Raw genomic sequence first — 19,466 nt, forward strand, 5'->3', positions numbered from 1 at the left:
AACTATTTTCATCTTATTGAAAATTTCGATGACAATAATAATCCTAGGGACAATTTGTTGGTCGAAGATTTTCGATCGATTGGATTAATCAGGGATGTCGACTCAAGAAGATGGAAATCGATACAAAAGGTCTCAATTCACTCAAAATTGTCGAAGCGTGAAGTTTACAAATCAAAATATGGAGATCGAAGACAGCCTGTGCGAAGGAAGCAGTTACTTGGATTTGCATTTAGCAGGAACAACTATTTTTTGAATCCTTCGGAGTGTGACACTTGGCGAAATAAGATTGGTTGAGTTGCTCTATAAATTAAGAAGGTTTAGTAGCATTAAGAGGTTGGAATTCGTTCTCAGGAAAACACTCACGCACACTCACATCCTAGCGACTTTCTAAGTTTGCCTTGAGTTTCTTTTCTGTAAGATTTTCATGTTTTTACTTTTTATTTTAAAATTCTTGTAATTTACTTTTAGCAATTTACTTTTTTTTTTTGCAATTTTTTTTCTTCTTTTAAAATTTTTGCATTTTTTTTAAATTCAAAGTCCTTCGACTATATTGGAAGCATTTTAATGCTTTCTTTTAATTTGAAATCATTTAAAAATATGCATAACACCTGTATAATAACCGAAACTAAGTATGTATAAAATTAAGTTAAACAAATGAAAGAGACTGCTTCTACACTCAATTTGTCGTCTCTTTTCACAAACAAAATAGTGTGATAATGATAACAAAAGATTCAGCCGGAAATTCATCCCCTAGATTTATTTATTAAAATTAGAGGCATAAGCTTAAGTCATTAAAGCGACGTGAATTACTTTTGTACATATAAAGCATAATTTTTCCCTTTAGACAACACCTCAATACACCAGTCTCTATTTTCATCCATATATCAAGTGTTGAAGCAAACAACATTCTCCTTTTAAGAAGGAGAAGATTTGGACCACATTCGGTGGACCCTTCTTCCTGATTATTTGATCGATGCCAATTATTAATGTCAACACTTAAAATTTTCACCGGTGACAATTGACGGAATACTTAACACGTGGTCCATGTTGTCTTCGTTTAGTACTCACCCTCTTCTTATAGCACCCTTTTTAGTTTTTACCATGTTCTTTCCCAAATGTCACTAATAACTTCACGTTAAACTCAATTTTGATTAATTATCCAAATAAAAGAAGAACGGCAAGGAAAAACCAATTCGAAATTCTCCGGGTTCAATGCACAACTAGCAAATAATCAAACGATGTGGTAGCAAAAAAACAAAATATATACCCTTCGAGGGGGTCAATGGATTCGTGCTACGTGTTCATTGCTTTCTGAATTTTGTAGTCTTATTTTTCTTGTCCTTTTTCCCAACCAAGCACGTAGGAGGAAAGCACACGCATAAATTTTTGCTTTTGACTTTAATTCTTCAATTTCTTATAAATTTTGGCTGATACATTATTACATCTTTATAAAAGATTATTCATTTATTCTACTACCATTTAAGAATTGTCAACACATAAAGACAAACCGTGTCACTTATTTGAGGCATTTGAGATCAGTTTTTCTTTTTTAAATTCGAGACTCTCAGTTGTTTCAACATGTCAGCATAAAAAATTAAAAAATAAGTTAGCTGTTTAGTGTTTCCGATCATTGTATGAACTATGAACACAAGCAGCGTGTAAAAGAGGAGAGGTCAACTTCTGAGTTCCAAACAACCTTTTTCGTATTTCAATCTCTTGTTATGATATTCCAAGAACCTTACAAACCCTAAACCTACAGCATGGAGAAGTTCAGAAAAGATAGTAAACACCATCTACCAAGGAAAAGGTGCATCCTTTTCTTGGTGCAAACAAAACAACCTCAAATCTAATGTCACATTAAAGTAAGGGAAGAATGGGGGAAGTACCCACTAACCAAGTCACATGCAACTTGAATATGGGCGGCAAAAATTAATCATTCTTGTTCAGAACTTTCAGTAAAACATTGACAGATACAATCAAATCAAATAAAGCCAATAGATTTCTTTCTCTCTTTCATTCACTTCCTTTTGGCAAGGGTGAGGGAGAGGAAGAAGGGGAATTATCGATGTCATGTTGTGGTAATTTCTGTTCTGCTTGGTTGTCGGAAGACGGCCGAGTCTCTGCATCAATTTGCCTCACATTTTCTATCATCTTCACAACTTCAGACATCTTTGGTCTCTGGTCGGGCATCCTTACCACGCATGACATTGCTATCTGTAGCATTTCCACCATCTCTTCCTCTATATTTGGATACCTCATCAGCTCTAAGTCAAACACCTCGGCTGTCCACTCCTCTCGCACAACCGAATGAACCCATCTCACCAGGTGGATAATCTCATCCCCACCAGTTGTGTGAATAGGAGATTTCCCTGTCAGAAGCTCAAGTAACACCACGCCAAAGCTGTAAACATCTGAAGGTTGTGCCGCTTTCCTGGTGTCCGTAACTTCAGGTGCTCGGTAACCAGCAGCTCGTGAGATGGGTAAGGCAAGTGAGCTCATTATGGATGCGAGACCAAGGTCGGATACACAACCATACTGTTTAGTATTGAGGAAGATATTTGAGGATTTGATGTTGCCATGCACGAGTTTACCTCCATTCTCAACATGGATACGAGCAATGCCTCTGGCAGCACCTAGGGCTATTTTCAGCCGAGTATCCCAATCTAGAGCCACTCTTTCCTCTCCTCTTTTACCTGAAAATCTCAGAAGCATGACAAATGTTACACATTCCGACAGTATATGGATATAGTTTGCAATATGTACAATTGACTAAAATAACATTTTTAACTCAGATTGCTTTTAATTGATTATTTGGTTGCAAAGTTTGAATCCTGACTTCTCAAGCAAACTGCATATGTAAGAAACCCTGTTAAGATTATCTCTGCCCTCAAGAGGAAAAAACAAAAATTTATATGAGCGATATATCATGTACAACGTAATGATCCAGTGTTTCTGAAAAGTGAAAACAATAAATGGGAAGCCAAACACTACCTTTATAACTTCAAAGTTAATACTTCCATTAAAATTGTTATAGCCGAGTTCTTAGTCAGACTTACATTACATAAAGAATGTTTCAAACAATTGAGAAACAATAGCAGTTCTTAGGAAAGAAAGTTAAATTTCCCTCGTGATATGCAGAGTATTTCTTCAAACCAACTCAGGTAAACACATGATAAGCTAGGGAGGTGAAATCATACAAAAAGCTAATTGAAGATCCAAGTCCCCTTTTTATGATGAATCAAGTTCATCTGAATTAGTAAATATGAGGGATCATATATTTCTACTAGTAGCAGATTAAGGATATTAAGTCTAAGAACAAGTAAGATGCCACTCATTTATTATTGACAAAACAAGGGGCTAAAATTATGCTACATACCGTGTAACATTGACGAGACACTACCCTGGCTATAGTAATCATATACCATTAATTTCTCATCTTTGGAATAATAATATGCCTTGAGCTCAACCACATTCTCATGTTTAAGGTTTCCTACTATTTCCATGTGTTGCTCAAAATCCTTCTTTCCAACTGCTACCTCCTTTAACCTCTTCACAACAACCGTGGTTGCATCTTCCAGTATTGCCTTGTATGCAGTACCAAACGTTCCCTTTCCCAGTACCTCAGCAGAAGCCCTGAGTAAATCCTCCAAATCAAAGGCATAATTACACCCCTCAAAGAAAGACAGCTTATTATTCGCATCCTGGTTCCTCGATACAGCTTTCTCGGGAGACATGTCACCCTTGTGCAACTTCCCACTGAAGGCATCATCATCTTCACCCCTCCTTCTTGAGCAGCATACAAAGATCAAGAAAACAAATGCCACAAGGCCTAGAACACCACAGGCAATAGTAATTCCCAGCAGCGCTGTTTCGCTGAGCCTTCCGTGCTTCTTAGACCTTGAAGAAGGCCCATAAACCGGAGGAGGCACTGGCGGAACAACAGCAGAGCTCCCAAGAGAAATATTATTTCCAAAAAAGGACGAATCAGGAAACCTCTGGAGGGATTTAGGCACACTCCCATGCAAATTGTTGTTAGACAGATTCAGCAGCTGCAGTCTTGGCAACTGGAGATTGGGAATTTCGCCAGAAAGAGAGTTGTTTGCAAGGTTCAAACCAGCAAGCTCGGTCAAATTGGAAAGGGAATCAGGAATGCTGCCATTGAAATGGTTATTGGACAAATTGACAATAGTAAGATTCTTCCAAACTGAGAAATCAGGCAAAGGACCAGAGAAATTGTTGAACTGAAGATACAGTAAAGTTAAGTTCTTCAAATTAGAAAAGTCAGAAGGTATCCGCCCAGTTATGACATTGGATCTGAGGCTCAAAGTTTGCAGTGCCGAGAGGCGGCTAACAGTATCCGGCGGAATTGGGCCATGGAATCCAACCCCCGGCAGGCGAATGGCGATGACCCGGGACTCATCTTCACTGCAAGTGACTCCGGTCCAATTGGCACACATGGAGGAGGTCTCATCCCAATTCAGAGGTCTAGAAGGAGGGAATTTGTTCACAAAATCAAGCAAAGCTTGCTTATCCTCAACAGGTTCAGCATTTCCTTGCCAGTGATCAATCACAACCAACAAACAAATGGAAGATAACAAAATACGTAGGAACTCCATTTCCACCGTTTTCCAAGTATTTTCCACTTCCAGCAGCAACAGGGAACGAGGTGTTTCAGCTTGTTTATTTACACTGCAAGCATACTACTAAACTGCTGCATGAGCTGAAAATGAAGACAAGAAGAAGAAGAAGGACCAAGTGTTAGTGTAAACATAAGATACAAAATCTGGCTCTCATTCCCGCTTTGGAAAACAGAATAAAGGGGGAAAAAGGGGGAGGGTTTGAGAAGTTGAGACAGAGAAAAACCGAAAAAGCGTGGGAAAGAGAAATCTGATTCCTAGAAGGTTGTCGATGAAAGCAGGAGGGGACACTGAGAAACTTGTGCATAAAAGAATGAGCGCTGGCAGGTTCTGTTTTTAATCCCTCTCTTTCCTTCTTTTTTTCAAAATAAATTAGAAAAGGGAACACAAATTAATTTAATCCAGTAAAAATAAAGAAACAAAAAAGGGAAAGTGGTTCCAAGAGGGTGAGAACCAAGCAGATACGGTGCTCCTTTTTGGCTTTTTATTCCGAATTCAAAAATTGAAAGCGAGGAAGGGGTTACTACTCACTCAGTTGGGTAGAACCTATTCCTGCTTCGTTCCAGATCTGTGCCCGTTACCTGCGTTATGAGATTGTGATGTATTGTGACGAATAATGGAGGTATATAAAAGTAGAAGCGAATGCAGAAATAGAAGAAAGTGTGAGAGTAAATAGAATAAATACCGAGTGAATGAGGTGTTGCAGTGAAGAAACGGCTCTATGGTGTTGGTGTGTGCAGTGGATGTAACTGAAGGCGAAGGGCGTTAGACGTTAGAAGTTAGACGTTAGACGTTGGCTTAATGGGTGGAGGAGCCCCGCTACCGCTGGGTGAGTCAATGCGAGTATGACTCCGAAGAGTAACGGTTAGAACTGAGAAGGGAAACTCAAAACCGCTGTTGATGGCTGTGGCTTACTGGCTTTGTGAGAAGGAATCAAGGAAAGACTGAACGAGTAAGTGTGACTGTTTTATGGATGATGGTCGATGGGATGGACACTCATGTGGTCCCCATGGGTCACATGTGGGCCTTCCCTTCCCTAATTATACTTAATTAATTAATTAATACTTTCATTCCATATTGCATAATAGATATCAATTTAATTTAATTCTCTCGTTAATCGTTATCTAATCTAATTCCTCTCCAATGAGGACACTCCCCAAAAAAGAGATGTTTCTTTCAAAATCAATTAATAAAATATCTTCTAATTGCCTTTTCTTTTTATCTATACAAAAAACTTTGAATATAAGAAAAATACATCATTTATTTATTGAGTTTTAGAAATAAAATTAAATGGCTTATTTTTTAAAACTTTGCCATCATATCTAGATTGTTTGATAATTTTGACTTAAAAAAATTGTTTGACAACTTTAACTTTCGTTTTCATAGAATTCAAAGAATAAAATCTGTTATACTATTTTTATCATCTCTCAAACAAGGAATCCAAAATGTTCGTAGTATTCCAAATAAAAATACATCCTGTATTGGTAAATATGTAGGATCTGTAATTATATTTTACCATCTATTTGGAATTAGAAATCAGGAAAATATAGCCAACTAAATGAGGGAAGTAAGCCAGTAAGGTATATTATACTTAAAAATTGGATGGTTGAACTAGTGATAATGAGGTTCCTAATTAAGGTAAATCATCATTTTAGCTTCTTTTTTGATGGTTAACTTATTGCAATTCAAAAAAGTACTTGTGCAATTATACATCATAATAGGAATGGTTATCTTCTTAAAACATTTAAATATTTACCTGCTAATACTGCTACTATGTATGGACAGGATCTTGCGTTCGAATCAGTTGTTATACAGTACTGTTAATTAACTTTCTTATTAATTATGAACTTAAGTCCTTTGGTAGACTTAGATCCTGGCTCTTTATTATTTATCATTTTTGGAGAATAATAGCATTTGGAAAGGTGGGGGCAACGAGTAGCAGGTTAAAGTGGCTGGTGAGTGGTGAAATGATCATTAGCGCTTTTACGAAAACGACAAATAGTCAATGTTGCAATGGTCCAACACAAATTAGGAAATTGTACAAACTACCCGAGACATCCAACCATGATTATATTATGTTTGTATATTTGCTTTTTATTTTTTTAAGTAAAATATGGTTTTTTATTTTTAATGTTTAAAATTATCTCAAATATTTAAGTTATCTTATTTAAATTTTTAACATTTTAAAATTATCTCATATTATTATGTTATTATGCTGTGTTTAGTTCATATATGAGTGAAGATATAGACACAAATACATAAATATTAAAGACATATATAAAGAGACACAAAATTTTTACTTTGTTTGATAATTATACACAAGATAGAAAATAAATTACAAATGTCAATATTATCCTTATTCCAGAAAAAAAAAAATCACCACTATCACCGCTGTTAAAGATAGAAGTAGAAAAACTTATGTCTTAATCTTTGTGTCTTAGTGTCTCAATAAAGTGGTAATACACAAATTTTATGTATTTATGTATTAATATATACTACGGTGTCTCTTCTTATTTTATATATTTAAAAACCAAACATAAAACATAGGTATGAGTGTGTCACTGTGTCTCAAAATTTGGTGGACCACACCTACTAAACAAACACTGCATTAGTGATCTATTAACAAAATTGACAGTGGGACAAAATCGAAACAATTTTAAAACGTTAGAGATTTAAATAAAACAAAAAAAAATTAGAGACAAAAATAATACATTACTCTTAGAAGAATTAACAAGTCAAATAAAATAAAAATAAATTTTAACGAAATAAATTGTATTATGAATTTAAAATTTTTTATTTTTATTCTAAAGAAATTTATTTTTTAATTTTACTCTTAATCATCATATTACTTTTATTCTAAGTAAATTTATTTTTTAATTAAGAGAAAAATAAAAAAATATAATTATCTGTCGTAAAAAAAATTAAAATTATTGAAGAAAAAATTAAAATGTATTTAAAGTTAAAAATAAAGTTTAATTAAATTAAACATTAAAAAAATTTAGTATATTATAGAATAAAAGGTATAATTTATACTTTGTACATATACGATGCTTTTTTTTTATTTTCTAAAAGTTTATATACAAGTCATTTTACAAATATGAGTAAAAATTTTAAATTTGTAATACAATTCATTCTATTAAAATTTACTGTCATTTTACTTGATTTGGTAATTTTTCTAAGAGTAATGTATTATTTTTATCCCAATATTTTTGTTCTATTTAAGTGTTTAACATTTCAAAATTATCTCAATTTTGTCTCACCGTTAATTCTATTAACAGATCACTAACAGTAGGACAATATTATGACGATTTTAAAATGTTAGAGACTTAAATAGGACAATTTAAATATTAGAAATAATTTTAAAAAGTATCCCAAACGCTAAAGACAAAAACGATACTTCACTTTTTTTTAGTGGTTGCAAAAGTGAATTTGTTTCTTATACTTAACTAAATTTATATATATAATAAATTTTATATTTTAATAAATTTAATGAATGAATCAAAATATTATTAGTCTTTTTTTTTTTTCTAAAAAAATGTTCATGTGTTAAAAATATTCTAGTATTCACTAGTAATAACATATTCTTATTATCAATCATATCATTGACTACATATTCAAATTCTTCTGTGATTAACACTTTAACTTGTTGAGAACATAGTCATTGCTTTTTTATTAAAATATCAAAATCGAATTGAACATGAAACATTATATTATTTGTTCTTGTTTATAAAGAGTGTTTGATGCATAGCTCATTATAAAAAGAGAGATATCGTCCTATCTTTGTCCTATCTTTTTTATAGGTTGAGATATACGTTAGATTTTAAAAAATATTAAACGAAATGAGTATTTACAAAAAAATATTTTGACACTCAAGTCATTAATAATCTAAAAAAGAGAATAATAATGACTTAAATGAGTATTAAACTTTCAGATGCATTTTACCTTTTACTTCATATAGACTTACTTTTAAAGATATAATTATTTTTGAATATCTTCGATTGTTGTGAATCACAATGCAATTATGTTTGAAGTTTCAACATCTGTTTCAACTTCTTTCCTAAGTTATTAAGAGGTGATGTGTAAGGAGGTTATTTTTCTGTTTCATTTGAATGATTCTGTCTCTTTGTTTGATTGCTCTTCGAGTTATAAGTAGAAGTTGCCAAGTTATAGGTATAGGTCGAATTATGCACAACAACATTATAACTCATGAAAGCCCTGACATTCTTTTGATGACCAAATCTCCAAATTATAAGTTGCAACATTGAGTTATAGTGACTAGATCAACATTGATAAATTTGACTATAAAAAAAACTAAAACTAACTTGTAATCATAAAAAGTGAATTTCGGTAGACAAAACTATTCGAACACTAAAAAATTATCCAAAATTCTAAAATTATCCTTATACCCTGATGCGGAGTTTTACCACAAACTACCGGCAAGTGCACCGAGTCGTATCAAATAATAAGTTCATGGTGAGTGAGTATCGATCCCACAAGGATTAACGGACTAAACAAGCAATGATTGACTAATTATTCTAATTAGACAAGTGAAATTAAGATTTTTGAATATCAAATAGCATAAAAAACAGTGAATTGAAGAATGCAAACAACAAACATGTGAGAAAATAATATGAGAAGAGAGTTAACGCTTTGGAGATGATTAAATTTCCAGATTAACAATCATTGTCAACTACCTTGATTGTACAAAGATTTAGTTCATGACAAACCCTAGGTGATTGAATTCTAATTCCTTGACAATTCAATCTCTTCTAACCTAACCAATCGTCAATTCCTTGATCAATCAATTGTGATAAAAGATTAAGTTCAAATTCTGATTTATAAGCCACACAATCTCTATGAACCCAAAAATAATCTGATTATATATCATGTATCACATTAATTCTAGATAATTGAAAAATTGTGAGAAAAGGGTTTCAAGCTTTAATTCCAGTGATTTAACTTTTTCAAGATTCAAAGGAATTCAATTTAGATTAGGGTTATTTTCCAATATGCTCTAATCCTTATGATGAAGAACGAAACCAATTCTTAAACAGAAATCAATGCATTAATTAAGAGTAGAAAAATAAATAGTTATTAATACATCAAAATAAATAGAGCTCCTAACCTTAACAATGAAGGTTTAGTGGCTCATGGTGCAGAGAAAATCCTCAAGTGTAAAAATGTAAATTGTAAAGTGCCGAAGTAGAGAAGAGAAAAAGAGCCTGCAGGGCTTCTAATCTTCCCTATTTATAGTCCTAATCCTAATTGATACAAGACTTAAATTAAAAGCTAACATTGTCTTTTTCTATTTTAAAACTTGATTTGAATTCAATTGATTCTTCCGTGTTGATCTGCGCATAGACGTGGGGATCACTCCAAATCTCCCTACTGGAACTAAACGCCGGTGACACCTATCCTACAAGGTTATGTATGCTTTCCAAAGACCTAGCGCTAAATGCCGAGGACGTAGCATTTAGCGCCACCTATCCCAAGAAGAATGGGGAGTTCGTGTGATCCGGTGCTAAATTCCAGTGATGTGCCATTTAGCGCCACCTTGCCAAAAAGGTATACTCCGACGATCTAGTTACTCAAACCTCTCTTTGATACGGTTGCACCACAAGCATATAGCTGAAACTATAATCCCAAATATTGATGCCCAGAGTCTCTTTGGACTGCTAAATGTCTTGTTTCAAGGTGACTTGTGTAACAGGTTGTCAATCGATAATCCCAGACCATTTGGTCTAAGTTATCCGGTGATGAAGCATCTTTCGAATCTAATCACTCAAGCTGTCCCTTGGACAATAGACACCACAGACACATAATTGGGTCTCAACCATTGATGCTCAGAGCTTTGCAACTTGATTTTCTTTTGATCTCTTCATCAGTTTTTTCTTTTTTTTTTTTTTTGCTTTTTCTGTTCTCTTTTTTTCTTTTTCTTGCCAATTATTTTGGTCCAAGGATCAACCTCTTGTTCATTTTTGGAGGTTTCATTACACATCTCTAAGTCCTTGTTCCTCAAGAATCAACATTCCTCTTTTCCAAGGTAATTCATATATTATTCTCTCTATGTAATCATAATCACAAGTATATATACCATCACATGTAATATGACAAGACAATTATAAAAATAAACTCAACTTCTAATATAATAACACAACTTTTCTCTTTCTTTTTTTGCCTTTTTTTTAAATACTACTTGAAGACATTACATGAGACATCATTAAAATAAAACCATCAATAAAAAAATAGCTAAAAACTAATGAAAGATAGAAAAATAGAAATCATGCAAATAATTGGAAATAAATAGGAAACAGAAAACATAATCATAATCATAAAGGAAGAAACAAAAAAGCGAGCATGAAAAGAACTCAACCACCTCAATGATCATTATGGTCATCTCCTCGGCATTTTGTGCTTCTTGTGGTCCTCTCAGCCTCCCTATCTCTTGTCTCACTCGAAGAAGCTCAAGGTGCTGATTCTCTTGCTCACCCATAATCTGATTGAGAAGAATGTCATGACTGTCTTGATTCAGCCTCATTTGAGAAATGAGGGAGTTATTCTTGTTGTGGTAAAGGAGCTTGCGGTGCTATTGATGAAAGAAAAATAAAGAGCTTACTCGACAACACCAAACTTAAAGATTTTCTTGCCAAAAAAAAAAAAAACAGAGAAAAAGGGGAAGAACAGAAAATATAGGGGGCAAGAGAGGGTTAGGTTGGTTAAGGGTAGGAACAAAAATAAAGGAATGAGAAAAAAGAGAAGGGTTAGGGCATTGGGAAAAGGGAAGGAGTTAGGAAATTTGAATTCAAAATTTGAAACCAAAAAGGGGAGGGGACGTTGCAGCACACCTGGCGCTAACGCTAGCTTAGGGTTTTTTTGTACACCTCGGTACTAAATGCCCAGATGTGGCACTAAACGCTAGGGTGTCCAGTAGATGCTCCCTCGTTTTGCGTGCATCTGGAGCTAAACGCCATTGGACGGCGCTAAACGCCGAGGTGCTAGTGACTTCTTCCCAGTTTTTCCCTCACCAGGCGCTAAACGCCAAGTCCTGGCGCTAAACACCGGGATGCCAGAATGCACTCCAGCTTTACAAATATTCCTTTTTCTACTCCAAGCCTCCCTGTTTCTGTTTTAACCAATTTGCATGATCCAAAAAAAGATTAAAGTAAAGATAACTACGAATTAAGAAAGGAAAAATAACTAAACTGAAAACAAAGCATACTAAAGATTGGGTTGCCTCCCAACAAGTACTTTGTTAACGTCACTAGCTTGACAGTTGATGGTTGTTAAGGTGAAAGTTTATCATAATGCTTTAACTCCTCCCTTCTTACTGTGAATCTTCTCCCTATATCCTCATGGTGTAGCTCAATATGCTCAAGAGAGATGATTTTGTTCACTGTATAAGGCAACAATGGATGATGAGTCAACACAACTTTCAACCCAAGCGAGAAATCTTCAGTGAGAATCTTCTTGTTTCGCCATCTCTTGGGCACTTTCTTCTTAGAAGCTTCCTCCTTGTTTAGTGAAGCACTCCTAACACCAAATTTAGGTTTATTGTCCGGGGGAGTTTTATTGATTTTCACAAAGGAGGCTTGGACTACAAACTCTGTTTTGTATCATCAGGGAGTTCTTGGAGGTTTGGTGATAAACCCCATTTTAGGGTTTATCTTGTATTGAATTTAGAGTATTTTGATGACCTTTTCTCGCATTTAACCTATGAATTAGCATGGTTTTGTTATCTCTCCCGTATTTGTGCTTAGGTGTAAAAACATGCTTTTTAGGCCTTATTTTGATGAATTTTGATTTCTCCTTGATTCCATAAGAGGCCTTGATGTGTTTGCTAGTAATTCCAGGATTGAAATAGGCCAGGCATGGATCAAAGGAAGCAAGGAAGGAAGCATGCAAGTGGAGAGAAGCACAAAAAGCCAAAGAATTGATTACGGCCAAGCATGCGTACGCGCACAAGGCGCTCGCGCGCACATTGCGGAATCAGCCAGGGACGCGCACGCGTACCGTGCGCGCACGCGTCGATGTCTGCACATGACTTCATTAAGGCAACACGTGCCTGGCGATTTTGAGGGGTTTCTGAACCCATTTTTGACGCCAATTGCTGATAGAAAGGAATAAAAGGATCAAGGCCTAAAGGGGAGACATAACAATTGGAGAAGAAGGAAGTGATAGCTTTAGTTTTAAGTAGTTTTAGAGAGAGAAGCTCTCACTTCTCTCTAGGATTAGGATTAGGTTTAGGTTAATATCTCTTCTTAGATCTAGGTTTAATTCATGCCTTAATTCAATTCTCCTTTGCCAATTCTTAATCTTCTCCTCTTCCTCTCCCTAGTTATGTACTTTAATTCTTGTAATTCTTCACTTTGTTTTGGATAGATTGTTGTTTCTTTTATTCCCTTTTAATAATGCAATTTGAGGTAATTCATGATAATTGTGATTTCCTTGATTGTTGTTGTTAATTCTTTACATTCAATTGTAGTTAGAATTCACTCTTGTTGTGATTGACTATACTTTTCTTTTGTGCCTTCCAAGTGTTTGATTAAATGCTTGGTTGGATTTTTGTATAGATTTTGTTCCTCTTGGCCTAGGTAGAGTGATTAGTGACTCTTGAGTTATCTAATTCCTTTGTTGATTGATAATTAGAGATTGCTAATTGATTTGAATGCCTCTAAAGCTAGTCTCTCCTTTAGGAGTTAATTAGGACTTGAGGAATCAAATTGATTCATCCACTTGACTTTCCTCCATGGTTAGAGGTTAACTAAGTGGGAGCAATGAACAATTCTCATCACAATTGAGAAGGATAACTAGGATAGGATTTCTAGTTCTTATATCTTGCCAAGAGCTTTTATAGTAGCTAGTTTATTTTCATTGCCATTTACTTTTCATGATCCTCATCCAAAACCCCAAAATAAACAAGTCCATAACCAATAACAAGAACACTACCCTGCAAGTCCTTTGAGAGACGACCCGAGGTTTAAATACTTCAGTTTATAGATTTTAGGGGTTTGTACTTGTGACAAACAAATTTTTGCATGAAAGGATTATTGATTGGTTTAGAAACTATACTTCAACGAGATTTCATTTGTGAAATTCTAAACCGTCAAGAATCCAATCATCAAAATGGCGCCGTTGCCGGGGATTTGCAATGGTGTTATGTTATTGGTTATTGTACATATGTGAATAGTGTAAATAGTTTGTCTTTTGCTTGTTTACTAGATTTTGTTAGTTTTATTTTGTTTTTCCATAATGAATTCTCACTTTGGCTATGAGTTTGGCTCTAATTGTGTTGTAGGGAATGTGAACTTCAATGCCAACATCTACCAAGGATGGAACACTCCAAGATGGGAGGAGCCTCAAGGAATTGATCACTCCTATTGGCAACAACCTCCGGATACTTATAGGTATAATTTCCATCCTAATGCATGTCAACTCAATGGCTATGGTGACCCCTTTTGTGATAATCAACCACCATATGCCTATGAACCTTATCCTCAACATGATGCTCAACCATACTCACAAGCCTCTCCATACCAAGCACCTTCCTATGATCCATATCCACCACATGACCAATCACCCATATCACATCCTTGTGATCATTATGAGCAAGAACCTTTAGAACCACCACAACCCTATCAAGATTACTACCATGAACCACCTCAATACTCACCATCTCCATACCCTTACCAAGAAGAACCACCTTCCTACCATGAACCCTCTCTCCAAAATGATGAACCTTCCTACCCACCCCAAGCCCCAATAGACGATCCTCTCACTTTGTTACTTCAAGGACAAGAAGCTATGAAGCAGAATACACTTGAGTTTGTGACCAATTTGACTAAGGTGGTGCACACTTTAGCCCACCAATGTTTGAATACTCAAGGTGCTTCCATAGCCACATGTGGAACCGCAAAAGAAGAGCAAAGCATGAAGGAGAGATTGGAAACTCCGGTGGGGGATGAGAAATGCCATTTTGTATTGGAGCAACTAGAGGAAGCTATAATCATTGAAGAAAAGGAAGAAGTGGTTGAAGATTTAGGAGATGTTGAAAGTCCAAGGGAATGTAGTCTCATGGAGCACTCTTCCAAGGAGCTTGATATTGAAGTTGAAGAAGGTGCGCAACCCCCAAGGCATATCATCGTTGGAGACTTGGAAGAAGTTTATCAAGAGATGGATTCAATCATGGATGAATTTCTCTCTACAATGGAATCCTCTCCCATCGGACATGGAGTTGAAAGTATAAAAGAGTGTGCACAACCTCCCATACCCTTGGTGAGCAATGAGAAAGAGAGCTACCAAGAGAAAAACGTTGGCATGGTGTATATCGAAATTAAAGAATATGAAGAGGTTGACCAAGAAATAGATTTATTCATCAATGAATTTCTATCCAAAATTGAACCACCTTCTATTAGGTAAGAAATCAAAGTTCTTGAAGACAACACCAAGCTATGTGATAAGAGGGGAAAGGTTGAAATCAAGGAAGCTCGCAAAGAGGTGGAAATACACAAAGAAGAGTACAAGGAAGTAGACCTTGCATTGTCTAAGCGTGGGGAGGTCTCCCTCCCCGAGTCACCATCCAACACAACATTCAAGTGGGTAAAATTCTTATCCATAAGCTTTACCTTCTCGCTTGAATATGGTTTGATTGAAATGGATGGACAACTTAGAGCTCTTTGCAGAATTAAAAGCAAGAATGAGTTGTGTAGTGGTTGCAAGTTAGGAATTAGGCTCATTAAGGTCAAAGCTTCAAGGTATAGGAACGATGATTGGAAGAATACCACTTTGCATGGGTCTCAAAGGAAGGCTTGGTATATTAAAGAGAATTCTATATGTCAACCACCCGGAAGGAAAAAGTATGAAGATCAAATTGAAGACGGGTGCGAAGATAAGATATGGGATCCCGGTTCGCTATGTGAAGACCAACTATGGGGACTCATATCTTGGGTAGAACTGTGCCCAAACTTGACGAAAATGGTTGGAAATTCTGTCAACCAATTGAGAAGCAAAGATCCTTGGAGATTCAAGGACGAGTACAAACACAAGCCACCATGACAATAGGCTTCTCAAAATGTCTAACTTAAGGACTTAAACTAAAAGTGCTAGGTGGGAGACACCCCACCATGGTAAACTCTTTTCATTCTCTTTTAAATTTGCCTAATAAGTGATTTGAGTTACCATTGTAGGTAGATGTTTCACATAATTTGTTTGTACAACTTAATTGTTAGCCTAGTCACGTGTATGTTGTGTTTAGTAGTAGATGAATAATATCAAATTGTATTTTTGTGAATTGTATGATGGTTGATTGAATAAAGAGTTGTGAGCAGTCTAGGGAGTACCTGAGCATAATTTTTCTGCTTGAAAAAAAAAAAAAGGAAGAAGGGGGGAGGACGCGCGCGCACACCGTACGCGCACGCGTCCCTGAGCGGACGCATCATCACCCATTTTCCAGAGAGTTGGGCCTCTCTTAGGCCGGCGTTGTGCCTCAAGCCCAATTCCTTCCACGCTGACGCGCACTATGTGCGTGCGCATCCATACAGCTATAAGGAAACGCACGCGTACGCGCACCTGCCGCGTACACGTCGATCCGCTGCTAGAACTTCTGGGCCAATATCCAGAGAGTTGCGCTGGATCTGGGCCAACTTTAAACCCCCAGCTCAACTCAACTCACGCGAACGCACGCTGTACGCGTCCACACCCCTCTCTGTTTCGCTGTCCACGCGTTGGCGTACTTCACGCCTCCGCACCCATCCAATAAGATCAAGCAGCTCACGAGAACGCGCACAGTGCGCGTGCGCGTCGATGCGTATTAGCATCACCAAGGCTAAAGGACCTGAGAGTTATGCCAACTGGGCCTCTTTTAAGCCTCCAGCCCAGCACATCCGCGCCGATGCGCGCCTTGCGCACCCGCGCCCATCCCGATTCCTTCACATACGCGCCTGCGTGCATGGCGCTTCCGCGCCGTTCTTCCATTCCCTCCACCCACGCGAACGCGTACAGTGCGCGCGCGCGTGGATTCGAATTCTCACTTACCCCAGAGACGCGAGCCCTAGCGCATTCGCGCACCACAACTCTCTCTTCCTCTAACGTTCCATTCTCCCTCTCCCACCATTCTTCACCTTCCTCTTCTCCTGACCGGCTGTCCTCCGGCGAGCGCTCCGTTGCCGTCATCGCCGTCGCCGCCATCACTACCTCGCCCTTCTCTCTTCATCACCCCCTCTCTTTCCCTCTTCTCCCTTACTCCTCTGACCCCCTCTCTGCCTCCGTGCCAACCGCCACAAGCCACCATCGCCGCCGGTGCAACCCAACAACCGCGCTGCTCCGGCCAGTTCTTCCTCTCACCACCTCACTTCATTTTTCTTCCCTTCTTTTCCTCGGTTCAATCTCTGTACCTAGGTTCCTCCTCTCCTCTGTTGAACCTTGTTTCGCTGCTTTTTGTTAATTCCGTTAGTGTAGTTAGAATTAGATTAGTTAGTTAGTTTAGTTTGATTTAGGTGGTTAGCGAATCTGGGCTGAGTAGTGGATTTAGGCATTGTTTAATTTTCTGTTGCTATATGAAACTGCTCTGTTCTGCTGCATTGCCCTGTGTTCATGTATTCTGTTAATGCTGCTCATTTGTGATGAATTGGTAAAGGAATTGTTGATTGCAGCAATTGCTTATACCCTTTGTGCTGTTTGAATTGTTTTATTATTAAACCATTGACTGTCTGCTGCCTCTATATGAACTCACATATGGTTTTGTGTTCTTCATTGTTGTTGAATTCATATGGAGCCTGCTTCGACCGTTTAATTTTGGGGATTAGCCAATTTGCTGCTGAAATGCTGCCGGATTTTCATTAACCACAGTTTTTATATTGAACTTATTTGATGAATGTAACAGCCCTAGTTGATGAATTCTGTTCAATTAGTGCTCTGTTGCCTACATGGTTTTTGAAAACTCCTCAGGAACAAGTTCTTTGGTCATGTTTCCATATTCCTGCTTGTTATTCATGTTGATTTGCCTCTATGCATTGCATGGTTGAATAAGCTTTTCGATTGACCATTGCTTGTAGTTCTCTGGAAGTTATACATTACTAGTGATCCTTCACATTGATTGATGTTTTGTTTCATATTAGTTGCTTTCTAGCAATATCATATTTCATCATCAATGACTTGTTGCAATTCATGATTGTGAACGTGCTTACAGCATTGTTTTGTTCACTCATTTCAAATTGAGATAGTAATTACCATATCACTAATTTTCAAACTGCTTTCTAAGTCTAACTCGTTCAACCAACTAACTCCTTTTGGTTTTCCACCTAACTCTTTATGTCATTCTTTTGGATATGGTGCTTTCTGAACTCAATTAATGAATAGTGTGCAAGACATGGTTTGCATTCTTGGTTTGAAGTTCGATTTGAATTTTGATATTCTGTTGCTTGCATTCCAAGAAACCTTCTTCCTTTATTCACTTCATGAATATGCTTTGCTTTGAGCGCTTTGTATCTACTTGGCTATAGGCTTATGTTATATTATCTATGTTTTCAGGATGTCGGATAAAGGAAAAGCTATAGCCACTACTTCCAAAAAAAGGAAGCGCTCCAAGACCTCTACACCCCCACCATCTGCTAACTATGCGAGGAATCCGCTGAATGAGGAGGAGAAAGAAAATCAGTTACTCCCGTCCACTGATCCCACCAAATTTCCAAATCTCTACTGCGAGCTACGCCTTTCCCGTTATGCAAAGAAAAATCTGAATATTGAGAAGAAGCTGAATCTTCCCAATGATGTGAGGCGTGCCATAAACGCCCGTATTTCTGAGCTGGGCTTGGATTTCGTCGATAGAGACTTGGGACGGATTAACATCTCGTGGGTCAAGGAATTTTACTACAATTTCTTTCGACCAAGCTTGGATTCAGTATACTTGAGGGGTAGAGAGATTATGATCACTGAGGATGCCTTGAGGGATGCACTGCTCTGCAGAGTTGGTACTCCTGAGACTTGTGCCTACCAGCAGGCAGAGGTAGCTCTCCTCTCCATGACTTTCAACTATGAGGCGCTTAGGCGCGTGATTGCTACACCAGATGCTTCTTGGGTAATGGATTCGAGCAACACAAAGCCCAAGGGCATGCTATTTGCATATCTGACTAGGGAGGCTAGGACTTGGCAACAAATATTTGCCCACTATGTCTTCCCTACCACTCACTTTTCAGAGATTCCGATGGATATGCTAGTTTTGATTGGGTGTGTCATGGAGGGAAAGGAAGTATATTTTCCCCGACTGATTAGGCATAGCATGTGGAGAGCTCATATTCGCGGCTTGTTACCGTTTCCGACACTGGTTACTAGCTTAGCTGAGCTAGCTAATGTCCCGTGGGAGGACAATGACGTGACACCACCACCTCCAGATGACGACGACAAGGAAGTTACTATTTCCTGGGGTGTGTGGGTGCACGAGAGGCCCCCGACTAGCCGCCGTTCTCGAGCTAGAGCGGCAGTCGAGGTAGCTATACCATCTTCTTCGACAGCAGCCCCACCTCCTTCAGCACCCGAGCCCACTTACCTACTGGTCCAGCGTCTGTTTCGGTTCTTGGAGCGCGAGAGGCTCCATGTCAGACGCCGACTGGATCAGATGGATCAGGCACTCATCTCCTTTGGCGCTGAGTTACCTCCGCTTCCAGACTCTCCGACCTCCGATGAGCAGGATCATCAGGAGGAGGCTGTGGATGAGCCGCTTCAGCAGGATGCACCTCCAGCTGCGCCTGACACTACAGAGTTTCCACAGCCTCAGACAGATTCAGCAGCTACCGTTGTACCTTCCACTGATCCTCCGGTTTAGCATAGAGGACGATG

The 19,466-nt window shown here is 37.6% G+C and overlaps 1 protein-coding gene across 2 annotated transcripts; it reads right to left on the reverse strand.

Moving 5' to 3' along the window:
* Positions 1-1,678: 1,678 nt before the first annotated feature.
* Positions 1,679-5,579, reverse strand: LOC107630727 (putative inactive receptor kinase At4g23740). Of its 2 annotated transcripts, XM_088509725.1 has the most exons (4): positions 5,323-5,579; positions 5,169-5,218; positions 3,377-4,720; positions 1,679-2,693 (listed from the first exon to the last, which is right to left on the reverse strand). In XM_088509725.1, the coding sequence occupies exons 3-4, from the start codon at positions 4,614-4,616 to the stop codon at positions 2,014-2,016; spliced, it is 1,920 nt and encodes a 639-aa protein (XP_088365851.1). In that variant the 5' UTR covers positions 4,617-4,720; positions 5,169-5,218; positions 5,323-5,579; the 3' UTR covers positions 1,679-2,013. The 2 variants fall into 2 exon arrangements, with proteins under 2 accessions (XP_088365851.1, XP_088365852.1); XM_088509726.1 differs by lacking the exons at positions 5,169-5,218; positions 5,323-5,579 and adding an exon at positions 4,864-4,989.
* Between the last annotated feature and the right edge of the window lie 13,887 nt (positions 5,580-19,466).

Source organism: Arachis ipaensis, chromosome B3 (assembly GCF_059453495.1).
Source record: "Arachis ipaensis isolate K30076 ecotype BB chromosome B3, ASM5945349v1, whole genome shotgun sequence".
Taxonomy (NCBI): Eukaryota; Viridiplantae; Streptophyta; class Magnoliopsida; order Fabales; family Fabaceae; genus Arachis; species Arachis ipaensis.

Coding starts and splice junctions, on each gene's coding strand:
- LOC107630727 (XM_088509725.1), bottom strand. CDS start 4,616: ATGGAGTTCCTACGTATTTTGTTATCTTCCATTTGTTTGTTGGTTGTG. Junction 2,694..3,376: donor TGTCTCGTCAATGTTACACG/GTATGTAGCATA, acceptor TGAGATTTTCAG/GTAAAAGAGGAGAGGAAAGA.